The following is a 20,236-nucleotide window of genomic DNA, read 5'->3' as shown; positions in this document are numbered from 1 at the left end:
ACAAAAACACAAAGTCAGTTGAGTACAACAATTTGCTGGCTGAGTACCAAAATTTAAATAAAACCACTTCTAAGTACAATAATATCAGATGGTTGATAAATTCCAAACCTTTTAGTTACTGACAGGGTATAAATTCCGTGTTTTATTTGCTGGCTGAGTACCAAAATTTAATAAAAGAACTTCTTTTGTGCAACAATCTCAGCTAGTTGGCAAATTAAGAGTAGTTTAGTTACCGACAAGACATAAAAAAATTAATATAGGCACTTTTGAGTGAAGAAATACCAGCTAGCTGATAAATTCCGAGTCTTTTAGTTACCGACTGTGTATCAAATATATGACGAAAGCACTTTTGAGTAAAAGAAACTCAACTAGTTGATAAATTCAGAATTTAATTTCCTGGCTGAGTACCAAAAATTTAATAAAAGCAGTTCTGAGTACAATGAACTCAACTAGTTGATAAATTCAATGTTTTAATTGCATCCTGAATATCAAAAATTTAATAAAAGCACTTCTGAGTATAAAATCACAGCTAGTTGATAAGTACCTCCTCTAGCGAGGATGTCGGAGTGTTTTTGAGCTTTCATGGAGCGGTAAGGTCAATCCTTCTTCCGACAGTTTCCTACTTGGTTAATCTAAAATTGGGCTTTTCTCCATTCTAGTTCATTTTTTTCATTCAATATTTCTCTAATCTCTTACAGATCCACCTAATTGACTCCAATATCCATATGTTCTAAATTGGTTGCATTAGACTCATAACAATTGGTGGAATCACGATAACTTCCTTAACAGATACTACAATCGCAGCAAAAAGATATTTCTAATTCGATATTTTCATCCATCACAGCTTTGTTTAAAACCACCAGCGCGATTGATTCTCGTAATAGGACTAAAAAAAGGCATTTTAAGCCTAAAAGTTTTTTTTGCTTAAAGTTCGCTATTACGCATCAAAAGATCGGGGGGGGGGGCCTGTGATATATCATACTTTTTACTGTATCGGGTGAAAATATCACGATCATATATGTCCCTTGGTATCCAGTCAGAATTTCATCCAGTAACTAAAATACAGTACTCCACAAGCTTTTATCATATTCAAACATATTGTAGTTCTCTTTCAAGTGATAACAGTCCGTTTCTTCATGTTCCACAGACAAGAACAAAAATGCTCACACATATATAACACCACAAGGTGATTTTTTCAGACCAATAAATTCAGCGTCATATAGTCCAACCATCCTGGAAGCTATTGATGTAAAATTTAAATAGAGAAGTGCCTCATCAAACTTTTATATCTTTGCTCAATGTTAACATGACTTGCTTCTTAATTGCGAAAAAGTAGTAGTTCACTGATCCCAAAAGAATATGTTACACAACTAGTATATGAATTCCTTCATGTCTCAAACCTATAGTTAAAATATATCTTAAGTAACTAGGAGTAGTTAACAAGGTTTGAGCAGACATCACTTCCCTCAAAGGGCTGTCATAACATCGCTTGAAATATACATGACTTTGTTCATTTCATTGAAACATAAAAATGTACTTTCATGTCTCAAACGTCATCTTGTAGTTAAAAATACATCTTAAGTAACTAGCAGCTGTTAACAATGTTTGAACTTGTATAACATCGGAGTACTGAACCCTCTTTTGATTTTATTCAGAAAAGTACTTACAGTAAAGATACAGAAAAGTAGAGAATGCTAATGAAAAATTCTCGAAATCTTAGCTTAGCAAGTGATGTATAAGAGTTCATTAAAAATATAACTAATGGATAAAAAAAGAATTCGATCCGTTTCCAGTACCACATAAGCCCCCTCCCTTTCCCCCCAATCTATGTTTTTATATTAATGTTAACTTCTATATTTGATTGTTTAATTCAACTCTCTTTGAATAAGCATATTCCACTGTTGACTATTATGTTTATTTTCTCCTTTTGGCTTTAATATTATTATCTCTCATATGACTTTCATAAAAAAGTTAAAAATATTTCTATTTGCATGTTTAAACTCAAACAGCAGTCTTCAATAGATGAACAAAATAACCTTTAAGAATTATTATCCTTGTTTAATATTCGAATATACCTAAGGCATTGACAAATATATTAAAAAGTTCAAACCTGGGGGACTCCACCGTGTATATCTAAACGTTTTTTTCACGTCAATGCGTGCATTTGTTGGAATCACATTAGATAAACGAATTAAAAAAAAAAAATGTAAATTCGATCTGTGAAAAATTTGGAATTTTATGTTACTTAAAGGAAATATAGATAAGGCATACATAATTCTTAATTACTTATATTTGAAAATAATTTGTTCATTTTGAATGATGTTTCAAAACTGATACTGTTACATTGGGAGGGGGGATTTGGGAGGGGGGAACCTAAAATCTTGGAAAACACTTAGAGTGGAGGGATCGGGATGAAACTTGGTGGGAAAAATAAGCACAAGTGTAAATAAACATGCAGTTTATTTACAAAAAAAATATCACTGAACAACTATCCAAAATTCTTTACACTTGCACTTTAAATAGATGTACGACTTGAATTCAAATATAAACATGATTTTCAACTAGGACAACCCTCAGGTGCAGAGCCTGGACTATAGGTAAGCTTTAGTGCCCAAATAAGGTGTGCAATCTTTGGTATAGGCTAGCTCTAGTACCTAAATACGGATGTCCTTTCTGTATTACATACATGCACACTACTTTCTTTACTATAGGCAACACTACAGCATTGCCCTTGACAGGTCAGTAAGACTTTCAATTTCATTTCTAGGGAACAACTGAAATTATCCAGAGGGTATATGTGGGAGTTATCCAGGAGCTGGAGGGACACACAGACTCGGTTTATAATTTCCATAAACAAAGCTGGTTCACAATTAAGCCGAGAATTATTAAAATACATCATTGATACCTTGACTCCTCACTCGGACAGCTCGTGCAATAGGAAGGATCAGTAGGTGATAAAATTGATGTGTGAATTTTAGTATTTTATATCTGCATAATTAATGATTTTCATTCATGGTTTAGAAAGCATATTTGGTTTAAGACCAAGAAGACACAGGATAAATAACAACTTGAGATACAGTAAAAACCCACTTTCTGCAAACATTAACCAAATGAGCGGTGTAAAAGCAGCAGTTCCGGTGTAGACCTTTGGCTCTGTATTATCTTTGATGGTAGAAGGTAGAATTAAAAACAAACTATATAAAGCTTGCAATTGAAGAGTATGCTTGTAAAATATTGATTGTATAAGGTTTTACCGTTATTCTTATCCTTCAATGTTCATTATAATTTTTGGCCGAACTCCACTTTTTAAGCAACATCTTTTATAGCGAGCTTTGCAATACACAACTATAAATAAAAATATACCTTCGAATATTCATCCTTTCAGATTCTAACTGAGTTTCAACAGTCAATTTTTCCTTCAGAACAGTTTCCAATCTATTCTTCAATTCCCGGTTCTCCTTCAGACAGTTACTAAATTCAACGCTTTGTTTTTCCTCACATTCTCGCTTTCTAGAAACTTCTGATTCTAAGAATTTGAGTTTTTCAACCATATTCCTCTCAGTTCTATCCGACTTTTCACGACTAGCCACTAACGAATGTTGAAGGGACTCAATCTGTCTTAGCAAAGGCACCGTAGCCTCAGTGATAGATTGGCTGCTTTCTTCGTGAGAGGATTCAAGGTAAGACAGTCGATCCATGAGGCTGTTCGTTTCTCTCCGATGCTCTTCCCTTTTTCTGGAAAGTTAAAAGGGGTTATATTATCTCAAATAAAAATATACTAGTTTCTTGTTTTAAACAGGAGCTAATTAAATGCCATTAAATGGTATTAAGAATAATATTATATATAAAATTGTTGCTGCATAAAACAAGGTATATTTTTCAAGAGGAGGGGGGGGGGTAATCAATTTCCCACTGATTGGGAGGGGCATCAAATACCCCAGCGCTACATTTATGCTAATTTTTCTTTTTATAGAATTCTTTTGAACCATTTTCAATGGACCCTTCTCGCTTGCCCTCATATGAGCAGGTCAAAGCAAAACCGCAAGTATAAACGCTACTATCTAGCTGCTACATAAAAAAATCTCTTATAGCTACTTTTTGAGCCTGAGATACAGAACTTTACTCAGCTCATCATCATCTTGAAAGCACCAACAATCTACCTGTTCCACATACCAATTCCAACATTTTGTTTAGTACATAAAATGGACAATGGTCCTTAGGAAGAAGCAGGTGATCATACGAGTACTTAAATTTTGATGATACAAAAGGGTAAGAAATGATGTCAAGAGGTGGAGGAAGGGTAATTTCCACGAAGTTGTTGAGAAAAAGTCTCTAAATACTTAGTAATTCACTTCATTTTGCTGTGGTTCTGCCTAATATTTGACTTTGCATCTAACATTATGGTCACATCAAAGCCGAAGCTACAGCAATGCCAATAGTAAAGAGCCATAAGGCTTCAATGTATCATTTTTTTTCTCAGGGAAAATAATAATGAAGAACTTACAACCCCTTGCCGCATCATCAATACTGTAAATATTATAATTTTCGTTTAGACTTGAGAGTTAAAAAATTGAAGTATTTCTTAGGAAAATAAAAGTAATGGTATATATTTATTACATATATGTCAATTTTTAAAAGTGCTGGTTTATCAACTTACAATTTATTTCTACTACTTTTGAAAAATGTAAAAGACTATTGACTTCAAAGAACTTCACTTTCAAATACAACCTAGGAAGTAAGCCTGATAAAATGGTAGTGAGTTATGTCAATCAAATGTAAAGCGTAATATTCATTAAATATATATTCACCCAGTATCACTGTCAAATAGCTCGTGGTAACAAACTGTAAGTGAGGAGCGATTCGGTCACTGTAGATGGATATATACAGTAAAATCATTCCTTATCTCAACCATTAGACAAAGCCAAAGCCAGATACATTTACTCAGGAGACATATAAATAAGTATAAACATAATTAAAATTAGATTTTTTCATAGGTAGGCACGCGTGTGGCAGAAGAAAATAACTGGTATGGCTGTAATGGTGGCTGGCGTAATCCCCCTCCTCGTCGAAAATAAGACTTTCCAAATTTGAGAATTTTTTCTTTAATTTCCGTAAGGGAAAGGAATTTTGTTACTTTTGTATTATACGCCACTCGCTCAAGTTTACGCTGTGCATAACTCGAGAAAAAACCGGCTTTTTCGTGAGTTCCTTTCAGCTTAGCGTGAGACAAGACAAAGACAAGAGACAGAATAGGTGGGAAATATATAATTTGGGCTATATATTTACACATAAGAGGGGGGGGGGTAAGGTATTTGGACAGTTTGAAGTCAGAAAACAATTCTTACTTCATAATATGCAGAATAATTGTACCTAACGCATTCTGCATATAGAACCGCTACAGTTCAACCCCCCCCCCCTAATGTGCAAATTTATAGGCAAAATTTGTTTATAAAGTAACGAAGAAACTAACAAAGAAACCAGTTTGTTCTCGAGTTTTACACATCGAAAACCTGAATGAGCGAACCTGTAAGGGCATAGTACACCTGATTGTTACATAATAGAGTGTTTTTTCTTTGATTACTCAAAAACCTAAGGGTGTAGGGAAAAACCTTCAGGATTTCGCCAAATCATGATTTCTTTGGATGTCATGCAATAGAGAATGTTTTCTTTGGTTGTTATGTAAAAGGGAATTTTTATTTTTGCTTGTTACATAATGGAGTTTTCTTTAAGATGCAGGCGTCTATTATTAATAGTTTCTTTCATTCTAAAAAAAAACCCTCCAGGGCTCCCTAGTGAGGAACCTTTAAGACACCATACCCCAGCAACCAGTTCCAACGGAGTTCACTAGTGAGCAAATCCAACGAAAGCCACAACAACCAATTCCAACAGGGGCCCTAGCATTCAATTCCACCAGGGGCCTTAGAGAGCAACTCCACAAAGCAGGTGCTTGTTACGTAATGAGTTTTGTTTACTTTTGGTTGTTACGTAATGACGGTGCACACGTGAAATGTGATGTATTTTAGCCTGACTTGCCATATTTATTGGGGTGACATAATCTTACGTGACTTCGTAGATTTATTGGGAGTGACATAATGGCAGTGCCTACGTGGGAGTGATACGTAATGACGACGCACATGTGGGGTGTTCAATAATACTTTAGGAATTTTTTTTCTTCAGGATTTAATTTTCTTTCAAGGTGTTTTTTTTCCATCGGGATCCCATTTTCTTTCAAGGTGTTTTTTTCTGGAATCCTTTATAATCTAAAGATTTTTCGTCCACATTCGGATTCGAAAGAGGTCTCCCCTCCATGGAATTGAATGCTAGACAGGGGACCAATGAAAAGCTTTCTAATACTATTATTCGAGGAATACTTTCTACATGATGACCTATTGTACGCAAGGAGAATCCCCAATCCCGCTTACTAGAACGATTAAATTGTTCAAATATTTCCAATCCTTTCAACATGAGAGCGCACAAGCATCCCAATGCTATTGATTTCTGCTCTATTAAATGCATCTGCCTGTTACAGCGTTATTAGTGACCTAGAGAGGTTAAGTTAGCTATTGAACCTGTGAGATGTTACATAGCATTGGATGGAGAGATTTCATTGCGCAAATGATTACGCATTGAAGAACTGTCCTGGAACAAGAAATAAAAAGAGTGAAGGCTTTTGTCCGTACAAATTTTGTTAATAAAAACGTTATAAAATCATGAAACCACACATAAAGCAATTAAAACTCGACAAACGAAAAAACAAAACATGAAAAAAGCTTATAAAGGATAAAACATAAGGAAAGAGAAACATGGATTACAAAACGACAGGGAGGGGCATAGAAAGCAATTCCAGGGGAGGGGTGGAAGGTTATTATTAGAGGTAAATTTAAGCATTATTAAGAAGAGGTATTAATGAAAATGCATCGTTTCTATGGCTTTATTAGACGCACAGGCAAGAAAAAGAGACACGTTTTTGCATTCGATTATTTCTAAGAGGTTTTAGTGAAAATGCCAGTTTTCTTAGCCAAGACTATGCACATTTCACGCCACCATGATAATATGTGACTGATATAGCCCCTAGTGGCCAATTCTAGAGGGGAAGCTTGGTATTAGAGATAAATTTAAACCGTATTAAGTCATTTCTGAGAGGTCTTAATAAAAATGCCGCGTTTCTTTGAGCCAAGATTATGCATATTCACGCTTCCGTGACAATATATGGCTGGCCCACCCCTATAAAGCAATTTCAAAAGGGGGGGACTTGCTATTAGATATAAATTTAAACAATATTAAGAGTTATTTTTGAGAGATTTTAATGGAACTGCTACGTTTCTTTGTGCCAAGACAATGCATATTTACACCTCTGTGACAATATGTGGCAAGCCAACCCTAGGAAGCATTTCCAGAGGGGGAGGGTTGTTATTAGAGATAGATTCAAACCATATTCAGTGTTATTTCTGAGAGGTCTTAATGAAAATGTCTCATTTCTTTGACCGGGTGTTAGATCTCAGTCCCCCCCAACCGCCAAAAAATTCGTTTCACAACTCCCACCTTAACTTGAAGCTGTAGACCATGTTATTCCAAGCAATTCACGTCACCGTGTCACACTATGGATGGCACATGGGACCCTTCATCATTTCAAAAGCATTTTTTAGATATTTCATGATAATATTGTGATTTAGTTCCAATGCTTGGTGTTTTTGCAACCCAACGTCAACGCGATACACCATCTCAATTCACCCATCATGGTACTCTGGCTGGTCCTCTGGCACCCTTTAGCACCCTCTCATCATTCCTAATAAATTTTCCAGATATTTTCTTGTTAAAAATCACACATTAAATCCATTTGTTCATTTTCTTACAACCCGACCTTCCGTGATACATCATGTCAATCCACACCGTTACAGTGTAACCGTGTTACACTGTTACTGGCACCCACTAATTATTCCGAAGACATTTTGCAGATATTTTCTTGTTAACAATCATACATTAAATAAATTGGTTCATGTTTTTGCAGGCCCTCCTAACGTGATACACCATGTCAATTCACACCACCGTCCCACACCATGACTGGCCCTCTGTCACCCTCTAGCACCCGCTCATGAATAAAGTGATAACCTAATCTGCTCCTCCCCTTCTCAGGCCCGGTTACAATGGCTACAACGACTATTCTACTGGTTTCAACCCCAGTTCAACCGATTCCAGTTCCCACTATGCCCACTCAGATCCGAAATCCCAAATCTGCCTCCGTCTGAGTCAGTTCCAGTTACCCCACTCATGTCCCTAATTTCACAATTCCGATCCCACCGATTTCACTCCAAGTTCAGCCAATTCCCCTCCAAGTTCCGCCAATTCTAATAATTTGCATGCGGCTACCTCTGTCGTAATCTATGATTGGTCATCGACAATAAATAGCTTATTATATGTTTCCGATCGAAGCCAGTTTTATATTGGAAGGATAAACACTCGCATCTTATTTTAAAAGGTAAAGATGAAATATTCAAAGAAAATTTATGCAAATGATAAAACTATTTTTACGTTGAGCTGAAAATGAGAAACATTTGAACTATGAAACAAGCATTAATGGAGATCTTATTGGAAATGCATGTGTGCGTTGTCATGACAGTGAGGTGTTACATCCCTTCGGAAGACTAAAACAATTCAATATTACTGAGGGCGAATATACGAGAGTAACATTTCCAGAGATGATAGTGCCCAAAGAGAATGCAAGTCTAAATCTTTTAGTTGATGACGAGGGTCGAGTTCTAGCTAATTGTTCTGGTAACATGTTACCCGTTGATAGATCCTAACACCTTCTTTCTCGTATTAGACAAGAAGAAGTCAGGCATACCGTTGTAACGGTATCATCAGACATATCTTATCTAGGCACCAAACTGCGACCTATGTAAAAATAATGCCACAATAGACAGTGAAAACACAGGTAAAATAAAAAGAGTACTAGCATACATTATCAGCAAAGAGATTAAAGATGGACTGACGAAAAACAAACCCCATGCAACAGTTACTATTACCACAATGGAAAAGGATAAAGTATTTCAAGAAAGCGCGTGTTCATGATAAAGCTATCGTAGCATTGTACGCTTGGAAAGAAAAACATTTGAATTGTGAAAAAAGCATTAATAGGGATCTTATTAGAAATGTATGCTTACGTTGTCATGACACTGAGAGGTTAAATTCCTTTGGAGCAACGAAGAATTTCTACCATCAAAATGGTGGATATGCGAGAGTAGCAGTTTCAGAGATGATAGTGGTCAAAGAAATAGCAAGGCTAAAACTTTTAGTTGATGATTCAATTTTTAGCTGATGAAGAAGGACAACTTTTTGCTACTGTTGCTGGCACCGCATTACCCGCTTAAAAGATCGTATCACCATCTTTTTGGCATTACCATTCAAAAGAAGAATAGAAGAAGATAAGCCTATCACAGCACCAACGCCATAATACATATCTTATCCAGGTGCCAAAACTGCAACCTATGTAAAAATAATGTCGTAACAGACGATAAAACTGCAAGTAAAATAAAAAGGACATCGACAGGTAAAATCACCAAGGAATATAAAGATGAACAAGAGCTAAGAGCTCATATGACACTTGTGACGAGGCAAGAAGAGCTAAGAGCCAAGAGCTCATATGGTATGAGTTCTAACAAATTTCTTAGAGTCAATAAATTGATTTAAAAGGAAAATCAGAGGCTTAATGCCGGTCAAGATTTAAAATAAGATCTCTGAGTCACGATGTCCTTCTAAATATCAAAATTTATAAAGATCCGATCACCCACTCGTAAGTTATAGATACCTCATTTTTTCAAATTTTTCCTCTCCCTTTAGCCCCCCAGATGGTCGAATCTGGAAAAACGACTTTATCAAGTCAATGTATGCAGCTCCCTGACATGCCTACCAATTTTCATCGTCCTAGCACGTCCAGAAGCACCAAACTCGCCAAATCACTGAACCCCTTCCCCCAACTCCCCCAAAGAGAGCAAATCCAGTACGGTTACGTCGATCACCTATCAAGGACATTTGCTTATTCTATCCACCAAGCTTCATCCCGATTCCCCCACTCCAAGTGTTTTCCAAGATTTCCCCCTCCAACTCCCCCCAGTGTCAAAAGATCTGGTCGGGATTTGAATTCAGAGCTCTGAGACATGAATTCCTTCTAAATATCAAATTGCATTAAGATCCGATCACCTATTCGTAAGATAAAAATACCCCAATTTTCACGTTTTCCAAGAATTCCGGTTTCCCCCATCAACTCCCCCCAATGTCACAGAACCTGGTCGGAATTTAAAATTAGAGCTTTAAAGCACAAGATCCTTCTAAATATCAAATTTCATTAAGATCTGGTCACCCTTTGGTAAGTTACAAATACCTCATTTTTCCAAATTACCCCCCCCCCAATCCACCAAAAAGAGCAGATTCGGTCCGGTTATGTCAGTCACGTATCTTAGACAGGTTTTTATTCTTCCCATCCAGTTTCATCCTGATCTCTCCACTTTAAGAATTTTCTAAGATTTCCGGTCCTCCCCAACCGCCCCCCCTGAAATGACGCTGGATCCGGTGGAAATTTCAAATAAGAGATCGGAGTTACGAGGTCTTTCTAAATACGAAGTTTCATGAAGATCCGATCACTCCTTCGTAAGTTAAAAATACGTCATTTTTTTCTAATTTTTCAGAATCAACCCCTCCCCCTAATAAAGCGGATCCGTCCCAATTATGTAAATGACGTATTTAAGACTTCTGCTTATTTTCCCACCAAGTTTCATCCCGATCCCTCCAATCTAAGTGTTTTCCATGATTCTAGGTCCCCCAAACTCCCCCTGATGTCACCAGATCCGGTCGGGGTTTAAATAAGAGCTTTGAGACACAATATCCTTCTAAATATCAAATTTCATTGTGATCCGATCACCCGTTCGTAAGCTAAGAATACCTAATTTTTTCTAATTTTTCAGAATTAACTCCCCCCCCAACTGCCCCAAAGAGAGCGGATCCGTTCCGGTTATGTCAATAATGTATCTAGGACTTGTGCTTATTTTTCCCACCAAGTTTCATCCCGATCCCTCCCCTTTAAGTTTTTTCCAAAATTCAGGTTTCCCAATCCCAACCCCCCCCCCAATGTCACCAGATCCGGTCGAGATTTAAATTAACAGCTCTGAGACACGATATCCTTCCAAACATCAAATTTCATTAAGATCTGATCAACCGTTCGTAAGTTAAAAATACTTCATTTTTTCTATTTTTTAAAATTAACGGGCCCCCACTCCCCCCCAGATGGTCAAATCGGGAAAATGACTATTTCTAATTTAATCTATTTCCATATTTCATCGTCCTAGCTTGCCCGGAAGTGCCTAAAGTAGCAAAACCGGGACCTACAGACAGACAGACCGACAGAATTTGCGATTGCTATATGTCACTTGGTTACTACCAAGTGCCATAAAAAAGGTACTGGCAAACGTTACTAGTACAATCATGGGTTTACCAGCAGATACAGTCCATGAAACAAATAATATCTGTAATGAATTGTATGGCAAGGTTGTAGAAAGTTGTGTATGACCCCAAAATGGAATATGTGACATCTCAAGAGAAAACACAATGAAGTATTTTACGAGAGCTATTCAAAGCAATCATCTTTTATGATGATATCCTACATCCATTACTTTTTTAAAATATTCTTATTGCATTACTCCAGCAACTCCAACGCTTAGAAAGTTTATTCAACAGTCAGAGACGTAACAAAAAGGAAATTTCAGAGACAGAGGTCCTACTACCTGGCTCATAGGGCGTCTATTAGAGTCCGGTATAGGTCAGCAGGCTTTTCTTTTACCAAAGTCAGAGAGAGATGAGCTGGATCTTTTTTTTTTTATAAAATCCACACCACAGCAACACACAAACACATAGGGAATCTGTGGTTTAAAGGACTTTTTGTCACCTCTATCTTCGCTTCCAAATTTGTCCACAATGAAGAGTGTTTATAAGCTTATTAACACTTTAACAGTTTTTACACTTAGTCAGTGTTAACATCTTTAGTACTGAAAGAATGGTAGACCATGGTCATCATTGGTGATGATGAGCTTGCAACTTTTTTTTAATGGTTTCTGACATGCATTTAGCGAGACAAATTTGTTTCCAACTCTATCGCAGAGAGTACCTTGTGACCAAGAATTTTAGAGAATGTTCATCTTAAGAGACAAGGGGTTAGCTACTTGTACTCATTAGCCAACACTTCATTGGTTTACGATACATTTCAGGATGTGAAAAGGAGTGTCCAAGCTGTTACGCAACGATTACAAATAATACTACAGCACAATAACGATGGCCTACTTTTGCAATTGTTATGGTGAAGAGTAGCTGCAGCAATACGATTGTGACAAATATGAATAGCATCACAGCACGAATTAAGAATTATAAAATCTTACGATCAGTAATTTTTTATTCGTCAAGTTACGAAGGATACAAAATAATAAGTCAAACTGGCAGCAAAGTCAGTAAAATATTTTTAAATCCTTTCCTCAGGTTCAACAATTTTTACGGATATTCATTGATAGCTAAGAAAGAAAAACGAAACATGGGGTTAGATACTTGTGTCAATTTATCGGCATTTTATTTGTTTCTGATGCGTTTAATGGTACATTACACAAATGCGTCTACAGTTAACTAGCTGCAAGTTAATATATTGTTTTTTAAATCCCTTCCTCGGATTCCTGACCAAAGCATAGCTCCCGAAACAGTTTTGTTGGCAAATCCAACACAGGATTGCTGCAATGCTTTGAGTTGCCTAGGTAACGTAAATCTAGTTTACTCTGAGGAAATTCTTGATGGCTGAAGAAAAAGATTTCAGAAATACACATTCAAATGAAGACCTTTGACTCCTTTTAGAATGTAGATAAATCGAACAATAGAAAAAACCTATGCTGAGTTGTCTGCTATAACTCAAAAAATTCCACACTGTATTTTTGGCCAAACAGGGATTCATGGTCCATCCTATAAAACTGAACATACTCGATCGATTGGTCTGATCAAGAATCTTATTTAGCTCTCGAGATAATTAGAAATTGAAGTTTTTATGGCACTCGATATTAACCAAGTGACATATAACGATCGCAAATTCTGTCGGTTTGACTGTCTGTCTGTCTGTCGGTCCCGGTTTTGCTAGTTTAGGCACTTCCAAATAAGCTAGGATGATGAAATATGGCAGGCGTACCAGGGATAAGACCATATTAAATTAGAAATAGTCGTTTCCCCGATTCGACCATTTGGAAGGGGAGTGGGGGACGGTTAATTTTGAACAATTAGAAAAAAATTAGGTATTTTTAACTTACGCGGGTGATCGGATCTTAATGAAATTTGATATTTAGAAGGATATCGTGTCTCACAGCTCTTATATTAAATCCCGAACGAATCTGGTGACATTGCGGGGGAGTTGGAGGGGGAAACCTAAAATCTTGGAAAACGCTTAGAGTGGAGGGATCGGGATGAAACTTGGTGGCAAAACTAAGCACAGAGTCTAGATACGTGATTGACATAGCCAGAATGGATCCGACCTCTTTGGGGGAGTTGGGAGAGGGTAATTCTGAAAAACTAGAAAAAATAGGTATATTTAACTTCAGAAGAAGTTGTCGGACCTTAATGAAATTCGGAAAAATTAGAAAAAATGAGGTAACTGTAAATTACGAACGGGTAATCACATCGTAATGAAATTTGATATTTAGAAGGATCTTGTGCTTCAGAGCTCTCATATAAAATCCTGACCAGATCTGGTGATACTAGGGGGAGTCTGAGGGGGAAACCGGAAATCTTGGATGTCTCATATGCTCCGTTTTCAATTCGAATTGGATCCAGAGACAAAGGGGGCTGGAGGGGGGAAACAGAAATCTTGGAAACCGGAAATCTTTGGAAACGCTTGGAATGGAGAGATCGGGATGAAACGTGATGGAAAGAATAAGCACCAGTATTAGATACGTGATTGACATAATTGGAACGGATCCGCTCTCTTTGGGGGAGTTGGGGAGGGGTGTTAATTCGGAAAAATTAGAAAAATTGAGGTATTTTTAACTTAAGAACGGGTGACCAGATCTTAATGAGATTTGATATTTAGAAGTATCCCATTCTCAGAGTTTTTATACTAAATCCCGACCAGACCTGGCGACATTGGGGGGAGTTGGAGGGGGAAACAAGAAATCTTGGAAAACGCTTAGATTGGAGAGATCAGGATGGAACTTGGTGGGTAGAATAAGCAAATGTCGTAGATACGTGATTGATATACCCGAACATGATCCGTTCTCTTTGGGGGAGTTAGGAGAGGGGGTCCATTGCTTTGGCAAGTTTGGTGCTTCTGGATGTGCTAGGACGATGAAAATTGGTAGGAGTGTCAAGGAACTGAACAAATTTACTTGATAAAGCTGTTTTTCCGAATTTGGCCATATGGGGGGCTGAAAGGAGAGAAGAAATTAGAAAAAATGAAGTATTTTTAACTTACGAGTGGTTGATTGGATCCTAATGAATTTTGATATTTAGAACGACCTTGTGTCTCAGAGCTCTTATTTTGAATCCCGACCAACATTAAGCCTCTGATTTTCTTTTTAAATTAATCAATTGATTCTTAGAATTTTGCTAGAGCTCATGCCATATGAACTCCTGGCTCTTCCGATCTTGTCACAAGTGACACGAGCTCTTAGCTCTTGTTTATCCTTATATCTCACCATGTTGTCCTATATCTTCATATATCTCACATAGTTTCTGATCCTAGTCGGTATATCTCCTTCTCTCAAAGGCATACACTTAAAAACTTGGAGATTTTAATATCAAAATCCTTTTTTGATAATTTAGAGACTATCCTTCCACAAAATACATTTATAAAAAACTGTAAAAAAGGCACAAATGCATATTCTCAGTTTCTTTCTGCTACACAGTATATTTAACGCGGAACAATAATTTTGAATTTTGAAACTTCGAATTACTGTTACAAAAATTATTATTTTAATTTCCAATTATTTTAACTTTATATTGCGAAACATCCGCAAATTTTTCAATTACGATCCTTTATCAGAATGTAAACTCTTAGCTTTCAGCTCCAACTGTTAGAACTTGTAAATTAATCAATTTCTTACCTTAAAATGATTTTGAAGGGAGAAAGCCACTCCAAAGATGATTATGTCCCCTATAAACAGGGACCTTGAGCAAAATAAATGAGATAAAAAGAACCACTGCAGACAAATTACGGACTATTAAACTAGACAAGATCTGGGAAATGGAATCCATGAACTGACTGAATAGAAAGCTCCGTCTTAATAGGATACACAAGTGGGAACAGCATGGGAAAGAGCATATACTGGGTTCAATTCAAAAATAACAAACGGACAAATTTACTAAAGACTTATATTAAAAGGATTTGGAGAGTGTTTTTTTTTTATAATTCCAGCATTTGCTGCTATCGATCCTTTATTTAGGACAATAACTGTTTTCATTTTATACGTATTTTGTTAATGATAAAATTTTCATATTATCAAGACTTGACAAAAGCAAACATTCATTTTAGGTTTATCTCATGCATTAATATGTTAAAGCTTCAAAAGCATACCTATTTTTGGCGATTCTACTAAACCAGGGCTTCTTAAACTATGGGTCGCGACCCCATTTGGGGTCGCGTAGCAAAATTACGGGGTCGCGAGTGATAAAAATAGAATTTAACAAAAAATGTTTTTTAACTTGTAAAATTATTGTTATAAAGAAAAATAACAATCATCGTACTTAACTATATCATAAAATCTTCTGGGTCCGAAAGATTGTTTACACCAGCATTTCTATTCCGATCATTATAATATCGTGTATAAATTTACTATGAATCAGAAGATGTTATAGAAATTTATAAAAATGTAGATTTATTTTTGTCAATCTCTTAAAACCGAAATAATCCTGACAAATATTGTCAACAAAATTTCTAAGTGTTATTTCGAAGAAACTATATAAACATTTCGTGTTATTTTCATTTAGCCATTGTATGATTGTGAACGAAGTGCATGTTAGTCCGATTTAGTCAGTTTAACCCTTTCGCCACCGACAGGACCCTACAGTCCCAGCATGTAAAAATTCTTTGGGTGCTTCTTAATTGATTGATAGCACCAGAATTGAACGATGTGCTTCAGGATGCTGTTAAGGTCATAAATTTTATTAAGAGGCATGCCCTTAACATTCGCTTATTTTCAAATCTCTGTAAGGATATGGATTCCAACTATACAACTTTCTTATTACATGCAAAAGTAAGATGGTTGTCAAGAGGTCAAAGTTTAAAAAGATTATTGTTATTAAAGGACGAGATCGAAATATTTTTAACTGAACGAAAATACGAATTTGCTGCTTTTTTTTTCAAAATGACTTGTGGCTATCCAAGTTGTGTTATTTTTCAGATATTTTTGCGAAGTTAAACTATCTTAACTTGTCTTCAAGCAAAAAATTGCGATATATTTACTTCAAACGATAAAATTGAAAGTTTTATTACAAAGACGAGCATTTGGAAAAGTAGGGTCTAAAAAAAATTGTTCGAAATGTTTTCCAGTGTCGACAATTTTGTAATTGAGAAAATTCATCGCAAAACTTTTATTGCAAAAACTATTGTAGATCACTTAAAAGCGCTAGAAATACAGTTCCGGATATATTTTATATTAAATATTGATTTACAAAAAATAGTTTGGATTCAAAAGCTGTTTTGGATTGGCTTAAGTGAGATTGATCATCTGCCAGTTAAAGCTCAAGAAGAATCTGCTGAGCTTTCGTGTGACTCAAACTTAAAACTACAATTCCAAAAAAAAGCCCTTGACTGAATTCTGGATAGGAACCAGAACTGAATTTCCCACAATCGCCGGTATGGAGTTAAATGTACTTCTGCCATTCAACACCACATATTTAAGTGAAGTTACTTTCTCAGCTTTAGCACACATTAAATCCAAATATCGTTCAGCGATAAAAAATGTTGAAGAGGTCTTACGTCCAGCAGTTTCAAAAATTACACCAAGATTTGATTTGTTATGGAATAAAAAACAGGCACATCCATCTCATTAATTTTTTAACGTAAACTTTAATTTAATATTTACCACGCAACTACTTGCATATATTCGAGAGAATTAAGACAGTCGGAATCCACTTTTGTTTTTGAAACTATAATAAAAACATTTCTATAACATTTTGTACAAATTTCAATTTTAGATTTTTATATGTTTCAAAACGAATTCTAAATTTATAATTTTCATATGCATATGTATATTGTTACCTAATAAAAATATCATCAAAAAATATTAATTTATTTTTCTTTTATACTTGTTGGGGTCGTTAAGAAACTCAAAATCATAAATGGGGTCGGGAATTACAAAAGTTTAAGAAGCCCTGTACTAAACCAAGAGGCTATTAAATTTAGAATTTAATATCTCAAATTCGCTAATAAGATCTTTAAACGAGTTGGGTCCAATAGTAATCAATACCACAAACGGTAAAAAGTAACGAGTCAAATAAAGAATAAAATAAAAACCGACAGCTTTATGAAAAAACAAGAGCCAAAAGCTCATATGACACTTGTGACGAGGTTAGAACCAAAAATTAGGCTCGGTATCAAGTTTCATTAAGATCTGATAGCCCATTCGTAAGATAAACATACCTCAATTTTCACGATTTCCCCTTCCTCCCCCCCCCAGATTGGGGAATCGGGAAAACGACTATTATCAAGTCAATTTGTGAATGTCCGTAACACGCCTACCAATTTGTATCGTCCTAGCACTTCCAGAAGCACCGAACTCGCCAAAGAACTGGATATCTCCCCCCAACTCCCCCAAAGAGAGCGAATGCAGTCCGGTTATTTCAATCACGTATCTTCGACTTGTGCTTCCCACCAAGTTTATTCCCGATCTCTCCCCTCTAAACGTTTTCCAAGATTTCCGGTTTCCCCCTCCAACTCCCCCCAATGTCATCGGATCCGGTCAGGATTTGAAAAATAAGAGCTCTGAGACACGAGGTTCTTCTAAATATCAAATTTCATTAAGATCCGGAAGTTAAAAATACCTCATATTTTCTAATTTTTCCAAACTACCGAATTATGCCCCCTCCCCAACTCCTCCCAAAACTCACCGGATCCGGTTGGGATTTAAAATAATAGCTCTGAAACACAAGATTCTTCTAATAATAAAATTTCATTAAGGTCTGATCACCCGTTCGTAAGTTAAAAATATCTCATGTTTTCTAATTTTTCAGAATCCCCCCAACTCCCCCAAAGAGAGCGGATCCGGTCCAGTTAATTCGATCACGTATCCAGGACTTGTGCTTATTCTTACCAAAAAGTTTCATCCCCATCTCTCAACTACAAGCGTTTTCCAATATTTTCCAATTTCCCCCTCCAACTTCCACCAATGTGACCGGATCCGGTCAGGATTTAAAATAAGAGCTCTGGGATACGAGGTCCTCCTAATCATCAAATTTTATTAAGATTCGATCACCTGTTCGTAAGTTAAAAGTACCTCGTTTTTCTAATTTTTCCGAAGACCCCCCCCCCCCGCCAAACTCTCCCAAAGAGAGCAGATACGTTCCAGTTATGTCAATAGCGTATCTAGGACCAGTGCTTATTCTTCCCACCAAGTTTCTTCTCGATCTCTCCACTTTAAGTATTTTCCAAGATTTCCAGTTTCCCCCTCCAACTCCCCCCAATGTCGCCAGATCCGTTCGGAATTTAAAATAAGAGCTCTGAGACACGAGCTCCTTCTAAACATCAAGTTTCATTAAGATGTGATCACTCGTTCGTATGTTAAAAATACCTAATTTTTTCTAAATTTTTTGAATAACCGTCCCTCTACTCTCCCTCCTCCAGAGGGTCGAATCGGGAAAACGACTGTTTCTAATTTAATCTGGTCTGCTTCCTGATACGTCTACAATCGTTCATCGCCCTAGCTTATCTGGAAGTGCCCAAACTAGCAAAACTGGGACCGACAAGCGGAGAGAAATTGCGATCGCTATATGTTACTTGGTAAATACCAAGTGACACATAAATTTAAAAAAAAAATTACTGGTGGCCTGCTAGAGTCCTCAAAAACCATGCTATCTGTCTATCATAAATTAATACGCTTATGATACAATTTTAGGATACCTTTCACCGACATTACCTTTGAAGTTCAGCTTCGGCATTTGACAACGATATCTTCAGATCCTCTAATTGGGCTAACAAAAGGCTTTTCTCAGCAGCAGAAATGCTTTGTGACTCCTCTAATGCCAACTGCAGTTCTTGCCTTATCGATATTTCTTTGCTTAAAGTCTTTTGTGCTGCCTCAGATTCAAGCTCAATATTTCTCTGTTCCAGTGCTTCATATTCCCTTAAAATTTGAAAATGGTCGTTTACTTGCAAAGTAGCAACCCGTCCTTAATTAGATTAGTAATAGGAAAAAACACAGAAAAAAAATATATACACCAAGAGTTTAAACAGGAATTTTTTTAGATGGATCGATTTTTTTTTGGGGGGGGGGCACTAAAGTCAGAATGAGTTGTAAAGTATGAAAAGCTAAAGCAAAACCGTAAAAAAACTCAAAGATAATTGAGGACGAATTGCTTACGCAGCCGCATCTTTTAAGGTTGCGGCTGCGTGAGGAATTCCCGTTGGATGGGTCATATCGACACTACAAAGAAACAGTCATACAACGTAAACAAAATGTCAATACCAGGCTGCAGCCTCAAGAGCGATTTAAATTCCAATCCTCCTTCTACAGAGGAGAGTCTCATAGCCACTATAGAGCGGTAACTGTTGACTGAGGATACAAGGCTATCTTTGATGGTACGATAGATCTTGATATGACCCACGCAGAACCCAGAAGCAACCCGATGCTGGACTGTGGATTGATGCTCTTCTTGGCAATTCGGAGGCCAGGGATTGATCTTAACCACAGAAAGGCTGGGCAACAGGCTTGCTACTTGTCCCTGTAAAAAAAGCCCCAGCAGCTGAAACGTCGGTCCAACACCGTATTTGCCAGAAACAGCTCTGGGGGATCTTTGCCCCTTGTCTATATGTGAATTTCTAATATACTGGAGAAAGATCGATTTGAAGAAATATTCAGTGATCGCGTCCAGCAAGAAAATTGCTTAAGGAATGTAGTAACATACTAATGTATATTTTCTCCTTATTAAGGTGTGAATGTGAAGTAAAAATCAACAGCAAAAACGTGCTTCTTATTTTTAATATTTCTTTTTAGTCGGCTTTAAAATCTAT

At 36.6% G+C, this 20,236-nt stretch overlaps 1 protein-coding gene across 3 annotated transcripts in view; it reads right to left on the bottom strand.

The window, feature by feature from the left end:
- Positions 1–20,236, bottom strand: part of LOC136029961 (TATA element modulatory factor-like) — a 241,771-nt gene that overhangs the window by 36,890 nt on the left and 184,645 nt on the right. For 2 of the 3 annotated variants that reach the window (XM_065708519.1, XM_065708530.1), the window contains exons 11-12: positions 19,143–19,349; positions 3,364–3,735 (exon numbers count right to left, since the gene is read on the bottom strand). In XM_065708519.1, the coding sequence (XP_065564591.1) occupies positions 3,364–3,735; positions 19,143–19,349 (579 nt within the window). The remainder of the gene's footprint in view (positions 1–3,363; positions 3,736–19,142; positions 19,350–20,236) is intronic. The other variant, XM_065708538.1, reaches the window with a different exon arrangement.

Source organism: Artemia franciscana, chromosome 1 (assembly GCF_032884065.1).
Source record: "Artemia franciscana chromosome 1, ASM3288406v1, whole genome shotgun sequence".
Classification (NCBI taxonomy): Eukaryota; Metazoa; Arthropoda; class Branchiopoda; order Anostraca; family Artemiidae; genus Artemia; species Artemia franciscana.
This window is presented reverse-complemented; position numbering and strand designations above follow the sequence as displayed.